Below are 14,059 nucleotides of genomic sequence, written 5' to 3'. Positions count from 1 at the left end.
CTGAGTACTACCACTGTAACCCCTAAACCACTAAACCCCATCACCCAGCAGCACATCCAGACGCCTCTCAAACACCTCCAGGGATGGTGACTCCAACCTATTCCAATGCTTGACCCTAAAAGTGAAGAAGTTTTATAGAAAACACGACTGTGTGGCCAAGGACTACAGGCCAAACACTTTAGGTGTGAACTTGAACTCTCTTCTCCGCCAACCTCTCTACACAACCCTGGGCGCAGAGTGAGCACATCCGGTTCTGTGAGACGCGTCCAGCCAGCCAGGAGCCAGGTGCGGGCAGAGCTCCCTCTCCAGAAGCTCCGGGAGGCGACAAACATAGAATGGGGAAGAGAAGCGCTGTCCCTTTCCCCACCACGCGGGCTGAGGATGCAGGAAAACAAGAGACGCCCCCCCCGAGCGCCCAGATACATCACCCCGCCCGCCGCCCGCGCTTTACGGCCCAGCGCGTTTTGCGACGCCCAAGATGGCCGCCCCCAGGGCAAAATGAACCCGCTCCGGCCGCCGCCGGGGGGAACGCGGGCTAGGGCCGGCCGGGACATAGCCGGGTCGCTTCTCCGCGAGGGACACTCGTCCGTGCCCGCTCGGCGTGCGGGGCCCTGCCGGGGCTCGTAGCTGGAGAGCGGAGACTCCCCGGGGAGGCGGCATGTGGGGCGCCCTGCTGCGGAGCGGGGTCCGTGGCACCGGCGGGCTGCGGTCCATGTCGTCGGGCGGCCCGCCCTGGAGCCAAGTGGTGTCAGAGGCCGAGAAGATCGTGGGCTACCCGACATCCTTCATGAGCCTGCGGTGCCTGCTGAGCGACGAGCTCAGCAACATCGCCATGCAGGTCCGCAAGCTGGTGGGCACCAAGCACCCGCTGCTCGACACCGCCCGGTAAGTGCCGGGGGAAGCCGGGGGGCTCGGCGGGGCCGGGGCCGCCCGCAGCCCTGGGAGGCTTGTCAAAGCTCTGGGGAAGTTTTGGGCTCCGCTCGCTGTCGGGAGTCAGCGGTCGGTATCGCCGCACGGCGCCCGGAGCCGGGGCCGTGACTGGGATGTCCCTGGGGACGCGCTGTCCTGGGGCCGTGAAGTTTCGCCTCCGCTCCGGGATCCTCCTTTCCCTACCGCAACAGGTTTTCCCTGCGATTATACGCTGTCTTTCGGAAGTTGCTTCGTTGTGACACCACGTGCAATGTTTCCCCATGCGGTGCAAAAAACCCCAAACAGTTGTGTGTGGTTTTTTTTTTTTTTAATATGAAGAACTGTATGGCAGGGAAAACGGTGGAAAAAAGCGGGGGAACTACACAGCTTAAAAACTCAAAATGGCACTGCTCTGAACTGTGTATTTTGTTACCAAGAGCTTTAGGAAGCATTCTCTGTTTTGGAATATGCAGCTGGGAGCTGCGAGTTTTTTATGTTGTTGAGAATTTTAGGGTTGTTAAGCTCTTTATCCACTCTTTCAGTTTTTAAGGCAAACTAATGGAAGACTTGCATTCCTGCCAATAAGCAGAAACGGGGATTGTTGAGCAGCGTTTTCTTTGACTGTAAAACAAGAACTGAATGGCAGTGGGGGTTTTTATATATACAATAAAACTCCAGAAGCTTACCAAAATGAAGAGAAAAAAAGAAGCGCAATTTTCCAAGGGCTTTTTGGTTGTGGATTTGAGTATTTTGATTGGTTTTTTGGTGTTTTTTGTTTGATAGAACTGTGTTTGCTATAACTGCAAGTATAGTAACATTAATAGAATCCAAGTTCAGTATGCATAGTATTTTTAAACAGGTGTAAGAGGAAAATTAGCATTTGTTTAAAACAGATGTTCTGCTTTTCTTTTAAAGAACAGAAATTGTAGCTGTGTAGTGGTCCTTAGCAACTCCACAATTATGGTGTAATAATATAACAAGATTTGTTTTCCAAGCTCTTTGTCTCTAGATCTGGTTGTATTCAGTGAAGAGAATGAGTACAGGGGACTAACATAGCTTTTTTAAAGAAACATGATTTTCATCAAGGGTGATTTATATATTTAAGTAGACTTTTCTGGAAGAAACAAATCAACTTGTTAATAAAAAATGGAAAATACCTGACTTTAGAAAATGCTGGTGGAGGGGATTTGTTGAATTGTTTATAAATGGAGGTTGTGATATTATGATAAAGAGGAGGGACAAGAGAAAAATGTTTTTCTGTCTTTGTGAGGTCAGTTGATAGAATTAAGGGAATAGGAGGACCAAAGCACAATATATTTGGGCACTTAAGTTTCCACCACAGTCATAGAAGTATCATAGAGATCTGCAGTGCTAAAGTGAAGCTTCAGTGTTAGCTTTAGATTGTCTGTTCAATGTGTGGTAGTTGCTGGTTTATTTGTGAATTAAATTTAAATGCAGCATTTTGGCGACTGATGGGAAGTTTTGTGGTGGAGCTGTGATGTAAGAGTTTGTTGGTAGGGGTTTTTTTTGTTAAGTGGGCTACTTCAGGCTTAATTCTGTAAGCCTGTGGCTTGTGGGACACCAATAGGAATATAGTCATGCCCAGGGTCAGCAGGATTAAATCCATTAATCTTTAAAATTCATATATGTTGCAGAGTACACTACTGACTAACCTGATGTGTCATGCTGGAAACAAAAAGTATTTACTCACATAGAACTGAAACCCTGTACCCTTCCTTTGAATGTTCTTATTTGCTTCACTGGTATTTCCAAAGGCTTTGATGCAGCTGCATTTCCAATGGCCTTGACCTTTGTATTATAAGAAGAGTTAATATCCTGCTGACAAGTTGTAGTACACCGATAGCAATGCACAAATTGTTGCCTCATTCACCTTGTTTTATGGTGTGATTTTGCAATAAGGTAAAATTTGACCTTGTTCTTTCTTAATAATCTTGATAATTTATTTCTGAAATTTAAGTGTTGTATGTTTGAATGAAAACATGAGTGATTTTAGTTTTGGGTCTGAGATCTGTCCTCTAACTTACTACAACAATTTAGGAAACAGCTCTTGATTTTTCAATACTAGGATTTTTTCAATACTTTTAAATCTCTGGCTCATTACTTATGCTTAAAAAGTAGCATAGGTTTCCTCTTGTGTGTTCAGACAAACGTTTTAAAGCATGGATATCTGAAATATTTGGTGATTTATTTTTTTTAAATACTTAAGTGATCGATACGTTCTGCAAATCTAATCTTGGAGACTGTGGGTACATACTGCATACGTCTGATAAGTACTCCAACACTTAAGGAGATTTTTGTATTTATGAAATATCTGAAAAATATGTGCTGTAAAATTGATTATTGCATGTGCTGTTCTCAAGTTTCTACTAATTTGTTTTTGAGGTTATAAGTGGTGACAATCAAATTGTGGTTGTTTGCTGTCATTTCTAAATAATATTCATTTTCCTTAACCTTCTTTAACTGGTGGCATTTTGTCATCAGTGGTTTTGTGTCTACCCTCCCTTCCTGCCTAAAGGCTTTACCAGCCTTTGAAGTCTTCCTGAGACCATTAGGGATTTCTTAAAGCAGAGTTTTCTACCAATACTTACCTGCACGGAGTAGGTTCTGATCTGAATAAGTCATAAGTGCCACCACACTAAAGCCTGTAGTGTAACGGGAGTGTTGATGAGTGTTTTTAAAATTTTGCTGGGCTTTGGGTCACCAGGCTGTTGCACAATGTCTGTGCTGAGAGCCTTGAAGAAGGCAGCTGAAAGATAAGTAACTGTCCATGTGAGACAGGACATGTGGAGAAACAGCTGTTGGGCCAGTGTATGTTTCTCTGATGATCCCATCCATTTCTTTCTCTCATTTGGATGCAGCAGTGGCAGCTCCTGGGTATAAGTGCCTGCCGTGAATCAGGACTGCAGCAGATGTTGTGCTGGGATGATGTGTGACCCTGATACCTCCTACCAAGCCTGTGCCTGACCAGTGGCTTTAAATCTGTGAGCTATTGCTGACTCTGCTCTTGGGAGGGCAGAGATGGGTAACTGAGCCCTACGGCGAAGGATTTGGGAACTCTGTAATTCATGCAGTGAAGTAAAGGGTTTTTTGTTTTGTTTTGTGGTGGGTTTTTTGTTTGTTTGCTTGGTTTTTTTATTTCTAATATTTTGGTTTTTAAAAAGTCAGCCACATGAAGTGAACATCCTTAGTACTAGCTTTGCCAGACCTGTTAGAAAGAGGGTGAAATGTGAGGGAAAGGTTACATTTTGTTTTAGAAGGGCTAATGTCTAGTGGTTAATGGATCATTGGAAGCTGGGATATCTGGATTAGATTCACAGCTGTGCTTTTGGCTCTCTGACTAGAACAAGTCACTTAATTTTTCATACTTGCATTTACTTATCTGTGAAATGAATAATGTAGCATCTGTTTTCTGGAGATGTTACACTTCATTCATTACAGCCTGTATCGATCACTGTGATCTTTGAGTGGAAAATGGTGCATAAGCAATATTAACAAAAGAAATGTTATCATTAAAATATTTGCCTCTAATGGATACTCTGGAAACAAAATTGCAATCTGACTACTTCTGGATCTTTCTGTTTGTAGTCCTGTGAGTCACTGTATGGTTTTTCAGAGCTTTAAGATTTCTTTCACTATAATGAAGTGTCTTCAGCAGCTACTCAAAACTAGCATTTATTTTATTTTTTCTCTTCAGGCGTTGCTGGACTAAAGGAAAACTTTTTTTAATGTGTGAACGTATGACCTCCTTTTCGGTTGAGAAGCAAATGGATCTCCAGTCTTCTCTTTCCCCTCTCTCTAGGCTAGCATACATCCTTCTTAATATAGGAAAGAGTCTGTAATTGGCACAGCGATCTACTTTTCTCAAATACATAGTGTGAATAATGTTTTCTTGATTACTTAATCTCCCTTGAGAAGGGTATAGTTTGCTGCAGATTGTAAACAGTAAATGTTATGGCCAATGCATCACTTTTATAATATCACTGAATGAAATGGAACACTTCATACACGTAAAATTATTATGGGATACCATTTAGCTCCAGCCATTCTCTCATTAGCCTGCGGGAGGAATGATTATATTTTAGTTCTGTCAGAATTGTTTGTTGGTGATAAACGCTTAAGTAGACTTAGTTATGGTTTTCCTGGATTATTACAGAAATAAAAAGACTAGCTAGAGCAGGTTTTGTTCTGTTGTAGTCTGCTTGGTGTAGATCTCTACCCATTCTAAGCACCAAACATAAAATGCGATCCAGAGGACCTTCAAGATTACATGCTTTTTGTTTCAAATGTCTGATAACATTGGTTTCCTGGTAGTTCTGTTTCTTTGTCAGCTTGCAATGGGTTAGTTCAGTAACAGGTCTTGTAACTTCAGGTGTGATGTGCCTCTGACTTCCTATGTAGGTGACCGATTTCAGAGTAGACCTAGGGGTTTGTTCTGGCCTATTGTTATTGGAATTGTTACTGCCAGTTTGTATTTTGCCTTAGAACAATGGTGACCTTAAAGCTGTCCTTTTTTTTATAATTGTAGGTTTAATTACCTAGGCAGCTTCATCTCCGCGGGTGGTAAGATTGACGGAGAGATAGACAACAGGTTAGAAAAGGCATATAATGCTTTCGGAAAACTCCCATAAAAGAGTATGGCACAATAAACACTTGAAGTACCAAGATCAGTGTTTACAGAGCCATTGTATTGTCTACTCTTTTATATGGTTCCAAATCATGGGTCATCTACCACCACCACCTGTGTCTCTTAGAACGCTTCCATCAACACTGTCTCCGGACAGTCCTAAACATCCACTGGTCAGATTATGTGACCAATACATCTGTTCTAGAACAAGCAGCAGTCACAAGTATTGAGGCCATGTTGCTGATAACACAGCTACGTTGGGCAGGGCACGTCTCCAGGATGAAGGACCACCGCCTCCCTAAGATCTTGCTCTATGGTGAACTTGCCACTGGCTGCCGCGAGAGAGGAGCCCTGAAGAAAAAATACAAGGACTCCCTGAAACAACATCTCAGCCTTGGTCATATTGATCAACATAACTGGTCTACTCTGGCCTCAAATCGGGAGGCCTGGAGACACACCATCTATAACGCTGCTGCTTTTTTTGAGAACGCACGCAGGATCACTCTTGAGGAGAGAAGACAAGGCAGAATCGTGTCTTGCAGAATATACCACCTAAGGAGTCTTTCTGCTGTGCCTTTTGCAATCGGACATGTCTATCCCGTATTGGCCTTATTAGCCACCAGCGTGCTTGTAACAAATGTGGATAGAGCCCTTCCCAAATCTTCGTTCGCGAAGCCCAGCCACGATGATGATGATGAGGTGCTGTGATTGACTATGAGTAGCTTTTTAGCAACTTGTTTCAAATATTAATTATTTTTTTCTGGGCTAGAAAAACGATAGTGTTTGTTTACTTGGCAGTGGCTAATGAGGTACCTTTCTCTGAAAACAGCAGGCAGCTGGACACTCAAAGTGAAAAAACAAAGGGTCTGGCTAAGTTGGAACTACTAAAATTTACTACAACCTTGTAAGTTTTACTGAGTTGCCTAATCTGTAATGGGCCTGGAGTCATAAAGTCCCTCTCCTGCACTTGCCAGATTAGAAGTCAAAACACATTTGCATTCACTAAATTTTATTGTATTTTCAGCCTGCTTTAACACTTTGTAAAAAATGTTTTTGTGGTAGAGGATGTGATTTTTATGATTGTGATCCTAATGCCTGTGAAGTTAGCTATGATACAGCAGTTGTGGAATTTCCTATGTTTGCTGCAGAGACCTGTAACTTTGTGGAAAGACTGACCACCACAGCTGACCTGCAGGGCACTTCTGCAGAAAGTCTTAGGGATGTTAGAAATGCGGAAATGTTTTTCCTTCTTGATGTGTTTGATATTACTTGCAAAATTACCAAAATACTTATAGGAAGGTCCTTATAGGAAGTCTGGCTTTGTCTAGGAAGACTTTTTCCCGAAGCCTTGTGCATAGCTGATGGAAACAGGTATTTTCAGGAAAGCTCCAGTTGATTGAAGTACCGGAGTTAAATTCTTGCTTTGACTCACCCCATCAAGAAATCTTTGTCTTTCAAGAAAGGCTTGTACCTTTTAGCTAAATTGGGTTTTGTGAATATCTCCCAGTCAGTTGGGACAGACTTGAGTAGTAATTTCAAAACCTTCATGTTACATCTCTTGTAAATGTTGGTACTCCCCAGGGGTTTCTGTTACCATACTCACCATCAAGTAAACCCTTCTTAGACACAAAAACCAGTTGATTGTGTATTTTGACTGAATGAACTCACAAAGAGCTATTGCAGAAAAGTTAACTTTGGAAGGTAAAAAGACATGAAAGAAGTTAAATCACTGTAGGTTCATATAGGGACTGAAACTTCCTTTTGATTACTTCCATATTATTCATTGTACCTGTGGCCTTCAGTATGGCTCTTAGTCAGCCACCACTTAATACTGTCTTGTACAGTTAAGAGGAAGAGAGAATCCATTTTTATAGGTCACACTCTTCCTTTATGCTGTAGTAAGGTAGGATGGGATGAATAGGTGTGTGCTGTTTGTTCTTTTTTCCAAATTTTGTTTTTTCTTTCTATTCTCCGGTAAGTTTCACCAGTGGGGTTTTTTTTAAGTTTTCTCCACCAACAACTTTACATTCATATACTTAAATGCTCATATCTGTGAGTTATTACTGCTCTTTTGAAGAGTTGCACCAAAATTTGTACACTTGTGCTTGAGGTTCACAGTTCACGTTTACGGGACCTTAACTTTCTTGTTTTAGGTTATTTTAAACATTACATTTTGTTGGGTTTGGCAGTGATAATCTCGTTGTTGAAGGTAAAACATATTAGCCAGTCGTGTGTGTGTGTGTGTATAGATATATTAAAAAAAGAGTATTTACTCAAGTTTGGTGCTTTTATTCTCAAAGACTCATTCCTCTCCCTCCCCCCCTGCATTAGTAAACCCTAGCTCAAGAGGTAAAGGCAGTCATTGTCATGATTGTGGGTTTGCTACAAATTTTGAGAGGCTGAACTGATGATTAAACAGCCAGTTTTCACCTCTAATGGTGCTGAGTTCTTGTCATTCATTGATGGTATTTGCATGGAAGAATTTATGTAAAGGATGTTTAATTGTATGGTACAATTTTCTGCTGAATATTTTGCCACCATGAGCAAAGTAGGATCAAGTACCAAATCTGCAGTATGGATGTGCAAAAGCTAGGCTGCAAATTAAATTTTCTTGCATTTGAATAATTGCTTTTTTGCGATGATTCTCATTTAAATATCTTTGCAATGATTCTCATTTAAATATCTATGTTGAATCCAGGCTTCTGTGCTTATGAAGAATGTATTATTTCAGCATGTAGGGTGGTCTTTGTAAGCAAAGTGTATTCAGTAGGTGATGATTCTGTTTGGGATTCTCTGATGGAGTTATTTATGGTGAAAACTAATGTGGTGTCCTGATGTTGGTTAGTTATGGTATTTTTAATAGGGAATACCAATCGGAAGACTTCAGCAGAATTTCATGTATAACTCAATATGATTAAGTGAAAGACCTTGGAATTTCTTAAGCTTGGGTTTCAAGCATGTGACAAAGAAACTGAATGTATAATGAACAGATCCAAGTCCCTGTCAATCTTGAAAGGATGTAGTATAACACACCTAGAGAAAACTGCTTTACTTTGGGCTTGCAGTAGCCTAAAATGAAGGTACTTTTTAGAGTTCATATCTGTTCTTTCCTGCTTTCAAGTACAATTGATTTGTAATGCATGTGAATATTGAATACCAAGTTTAATGTACTAGTGAATGACTGTTAGGTCAATGTTTGCTCTACGCAGGAAAAGAATACTGAATAAGTGGAAATAGTTTCAAAAGAATTCGTTGTAACACAGAAAAGAGTTGCCAAATATGCCTTTCTAGAAAGTGCAAATGAGAACCAATGTCAAAGAGTAATCAAAATTAATATCTGGGTTACTGGAAGTGGTTTTCACTCAGTGGATTTTCTATTTGGCTATGATAAGTTAACTTCTTTGCCTTACAATAATAAGGGGAAAAATACTTTTCCTAGAGCTTTTTCTCTTTCTGAGGTCTATATTTTGTAGCTTGCAGATAGTGTTTTCCCCTGCTCAAGATATTTTCCTGCTCTGCTGCCTTTTTTTGTTGATGCTGCCTCCCAATTGACTTCTTTCCTTGCTTTGGAGGTCCTGGCAGCGAGACCTGGCAGGAGACCCAGTTAACCACGAGCGTATTCAGAGCTCCTCCAAAGACCATGGGTAACACTGTATCCTCTATAGCACTTCATAATCTATTGAGGAAAGTACAAAGCTCATCAAGGAGGAATGGAAGCTCGGGAGTTAGATGTTTCCATACTTACACTATTGCTTTCTCCGAGGGGCGGCAGACCATTGTCTTAAATTATTAATATCTTTCCTTTACCCCACATCTGAGTGTCTTAGTTTCCCTTAGGGTAGGCAGACTGTCTGCAGTGCTTGCCCTAAAGGAAGTACTGCTAGAGACAAACCTGACAGACTATAAAGGAGCACTAGGAATTTAAAAAAAAAAAATCAGATCTATTACAAAAAAATAAGTTTAAAATCTGTAGCAGCTGCTTTGCTGTCCTTGAATTGTCCCTGCCAATTGTCTGGCATTGACAATCACTTTAGATTAATTTTTTTTTCTCTCTTGCTGTACAGCAGAATTTCATTTAAGGAAAGAAAAACTGATCATATAGGGAAATTAGTGAGACTCATTATATGTGTGAGCTTTTATCAAATACATGCTGTGAGCTACCTGGACTTTACTTATAATGATAGGTAAGGCTTAGAAATTTGCCTCAATACTTAATTGAGAAACTTTAGGACTTGTTCAGCCTACTGGAGGTTCTTCAGGTGAGCCACAGTCATCTTTTCTTCAATCATCAGCTATTCCTAAAGAAACATCAGGGCCTCTAGCTTTTGCATTCATCTTTCTCATTTCTTTTCCACTTAAATTACTAGTGATGGTTGTTCCCATTTGCCTTCTTGTTCCCCCAGTTCTTTTCTTCAAAACAGCCCTAGTTGGTTCTTCATGGCTGCTCTTCCATTTTGGGGAAAAACAAAGTAAGTTCTACAGGTAATCCTCTGTTTCTTAATTAAATGAAAGTTAATTGTTTGTTCTGGTTTGTTACCTCTAGTTTTTGTTCTTCCAGGCTAGGAAAGGAAGTCATACATCTGGGAACTACTGATTTAGCTTTATTTTTCTAGTTAAAAATATGAACAAGCAAATCCTTTAACCTTTACTCCCAATTTGTTTCAAAAAGTACCACCTTTAGAAGGAGCTTTCTTCAAAAACAAGAGGAAATTATTTTTGATTACTTGTTAGTTAAATGATCCTATAAACATGAATTGATTGACTTCCTAGCTGTCACTAAATTAATTCATTTTATAGAATTTGAACTCTTTAAAGAAAAAATCATTCTCCTTAACAGCTCCCATTATTTTTTTTCTAGATCTTCACACTCATTATGCAAACTTGCTGGAGTGACAGGTATCTTTTTTGTTAACTGCCTTTTCAGCACACTTCACAAAATAATCATAATCAAAGGGTTGATACCTCTATATGTATGTTGTGGTCCTTGAAATAATTTGCATATTTCACCTTAAAAAAGTAAAAAAAAAAAAAAAAAAGAAAGAAAGAAAAATTCTGTGTTTCAGTCACAAGGTAGGTCTGGGTCTATAACAGGATGAACTTGTGTAGAACCATCCTGCAAATGCACAGTCCCGATTTAGGCAATTTGAGGGTAATGGTCTATGCCAACGTACTTTGTGTCTGATTTTCATCTGGATGATTAGCCAGTAGCAGAAGCACCATAGTTAGTTGATTTGGTAAGACTGCTTTTAGTCAAACTTTACAGAACGTTCAACTTGTTAAGAGCTTAATGAAATAATTGTATAATTGTTAGGCCAAATACACAAGCAGAGCCACAAGTGGAAAAATTGTCTCTTTTACCCATTTGAAAAGTGACTGTACTACCATACATGATGGTTTGTGTTTTCGTTAAATTAGTGTTAAACTTTGAGACAGAATATTACAGACCCACTATGTTTTCCTAGTGTGGAAATTCATATATTCTCATAGGCTAGAAACTAAAGGTTCCTATAATATGTCAGTGCTGCCGTGCGCATGTTTTCATACGGGGGAAAGTTTTTACCACTGTAACCTTCCAGTGTCTGACTCTCAAATGGTTTCTATTTAATGTGGTTTGTGAAGATGAAGGTATACTGTGTGCGTATTTGTTATGCTACATTATGTAGTATGTTAATGCTACATTATGAATTTCATATTTGGATCATTCTTTTAGAAGTTGACTTCTGAATGTGATCTCTCCGGTACGACTACATTTCAGTAATTAAAAATTATTCTGCAGGAAATCAAATCTTCCCCAAACCTGTGTTGCCTTGTGGAGGTGAAGCTGAAGTGTTAAAGAAGCTGGAGATCAATTAATCATTTGTTCTTTATCCCTGGTTGTTAAAGCCAGAAATACCATGGAGGGTTTGTACTCCATGTTTTATTGTCCACGGGAAGAATTTGTCACTTACTGATTATTTGTAAATTTAGATAGTATGAGAGTCATTGGCAGGCTCTGGAAGAAATCAGATGACATCTCTCAGTAGGAGTAATAATGTGAAAAGATCCTTTTCAGAAACTACTTGAGAAAGTAGTAGCTCAGAAAACTTGAGAAAGCTGGAAGTACGGAGACCTTTTGGCAACCCTGCTTCCAATACACATTTACTTAAGGAATGGAAGGCATTAAAGGAGTTTCCATTGGTAGAATTTACAGTATATTTTATGTGTCTTTTGTCCATAATATAACTTCATAAAACTGAAACAAATAGTCTTGCCAGTTGGAAAGTAGGGAATGAATCCATGTAATGACTATAATGTGTCATAGCAACCAAGTTTTAAAATAGTCATATTCCAAAATAATGTTACAAAAATTACATCAGAGGGGGAAAAAAAGTACTATGTGTTATGTTATAACAACAGAAACATGGTCTTGCTTGTTTGTTTGTGAATCATTTGAGATCACGTTGCTGCCTGTGGATTTTTGGGAGGAATGGGTCCAGAGCCAGAGTGTATGTCCTAATACATAGGGCTCGTTCAAGGGATGCGTGAGGTTATATTTTTTTTGGCCATCCTTGTTCCTGTGACACTTTGAAAGAGCTGAGTAAATTTTTCCTGTTTTGAATTTATTTTCAGATAAAGTACTAACTGAATATTCACCTTCTTGATTGCTTTTCTACTTTTAAGACTTTGGTTCCCTTGAATCTTTCTGGGTTTTTTTACCAGGGCTTGTCAGGGAATGATTAAGTTTTAGTGCAAAACATTAAGAATGAAACTTCAAGAGATTGGGTTTTTTCTAATTAATGCAAAATAGCATTGTTGGTGGATGCCATCCTGCAGCGTGACCTCTTGATGCTTCCCAGAGCAGCAGCAGTGGGTATTTGTGCATCCCTCTCCTACCTTGAGTGTGCACAGGACTCTGAGCCTGGAGGAGCTGCTCCCTGGGGGTGAGCCAGGCTCACTTTCTACCCAAGTGCCAGCTGAGGCTCTGCAGATCTATTATAAGACCACAGTGTATGTCTAGTACCTGTGTGCACGTAAGTGGCCAGCAGGACAACTCTGTGTTGGATTCAAAGTGTGGACCCAGAAATGGCATGGGCTGTCTTTCTCTGCTTGCACAGATGATGTTCTTTATGAGATTAGTGCTTGCAGTTAGCTCCTTGGAATATGTTTTCATTTGAGGGCTTTAATTTCTGTTTGACAGGTTTCATTTTCAGTCTACAGTGTTCTTTCAGATACACCATCTTCCTAATAGTTAATTTATAAAAAAAACTTTTTCAGCTAACTGTTAAACATGCATTGTAACTAGAAGTTGAAGTGTCTTCAGAACTAGAATTGTTCCTTTCTCTTTCCTTGTTCTGTTGTAATTGCTAGGTGACTTACTTCCTAGAAATATCAAGTCTGGATTAATATATTGTCCCTGGGTGGTACCACTGCTTCAGCTTACCTTGGTGTACATGTAGGTATTAAATATTGAAAGATGTTTTCATGTTGTCATGTGGTGGAGCTCTGTGTAAACAAGTTTTATTTACTGAGCAGTTTGGGAAGCATGTACACACCAGTTTGCCTTAGGAAATCTGCCATTTAAGCCTTTGTCCTGATTTTCTCTGATTATGGTAAATGGAGTGGTAGACAAGGAACCATAGTAGTGAGTGTTATTGAGAGGAAGAACCATTGTCCTGAGGTTCTTGAATAACTTAAATGCTTACCAACTACTGTCACTAAGCCTCATAAAACATTTTTCAAACCTTTTTTCCCCTCAAAGGAATTCAAAAGCAAAAGTCTGATGTTGTGTAAAATAGTATCTTTGCTCTAAAAATCTGTAATCCATGTGTTCAGTCTGGAGACAAACAAATATAAGACCTTATAAATATTAGGATAGCAAGAAAGTATGTTGAAGATTGTAGACGTATTAATGCTTTAAATCTGCATAAGAATTAGTGTTGCTGTGGTACAGAGTGGAGTGCAAACGTATGAAGCCTTTGAATGATGTTGCTAATTTCTGAGTGTAGTTGTATGCTTCACATTTAAAAAAAAAAACCAAAACAACCAACCAAAAAAACCCCCACCACTTCAGGGAGCGATGAAGTGGAAGTTTTATTTGTTTCCTAGTTCCAAATGTGTATTGTTAAAGACAGCAGATGCTCAAAACTTATATATGTTTCACCCTGGTCTTATTATGAGTAATTTGGAGATATTTTTACACTTCTGTATCGAGAATGGGAAATCCGTTCCTCATTTGAGTGTTTAATAAACATTTCAGAGCTGATCTGGCTCTAGAGAGTTAGAGGAAGAAGGAGCAAACTGCCTCTCTTTTAGCTTCAAATTCCCCATTTATGATTTTTATGAATTCGCAAACCATTGAATATTTATTTATTTTTACTACTGAGACACAAAAGGCAGAAACCTGCAGGCTGCTTATGGTGTGGATAGTCTATTGTGTTTCTGTACCTGATGTATTTTATTTAAAAACTGAATTTTGCATTAGATTACCTCAAAAACGTCATCATTTGTTGATGTGAATAATTTTAA

The 14,059-nt window shown here is 39.7% G+C and overlaps 1 protein-coding gene across 1 annotated transcript in view; it reads left to right on the top strand.

Annotated features, from left to right (window-relative positions):
* The first annotated feature begins 470 nt into the window (after positions 1 to 470).
* Positions 471 to 14,059, top strand: part of PDSS2 (prenyl (decaprenyl) diphosphate synthase, subunit 2) — a 115,923-nt gene continuing 102,334 nt past the window's right edge. Inside the window, exon 1 of the mRNA XM_017827963.1 lies at positions 471 to 885. Coding sequence (XP_017683452.1) covers positions 659 to 885 — 227 coding nt within the window. The 5' untranslated portion in view covers positions 471 to 658. The remainder of the gene's footprint in view (positions 886 to 14,059) is intronic.

Source organism: Lepidothrix coronata, unplaced genomic scaffold (assembly GCF_001604755.1).
Source record: "Lepidothrix coronata isolate B3197 unplaced genomic scaffold, Lepidothrix_coronata-1.0 Scaffold5, whole genome shotgun sequence".
Lineage (NCBI taxonomy): Eukaryota > Metazoa > Chordata > Aves > Passeriformes > Pipridae > Lepidothrix > Lepidothrix coronata.
This window is presented reverse-complemented; position numbering and strand designations above follow the sequence as displayed.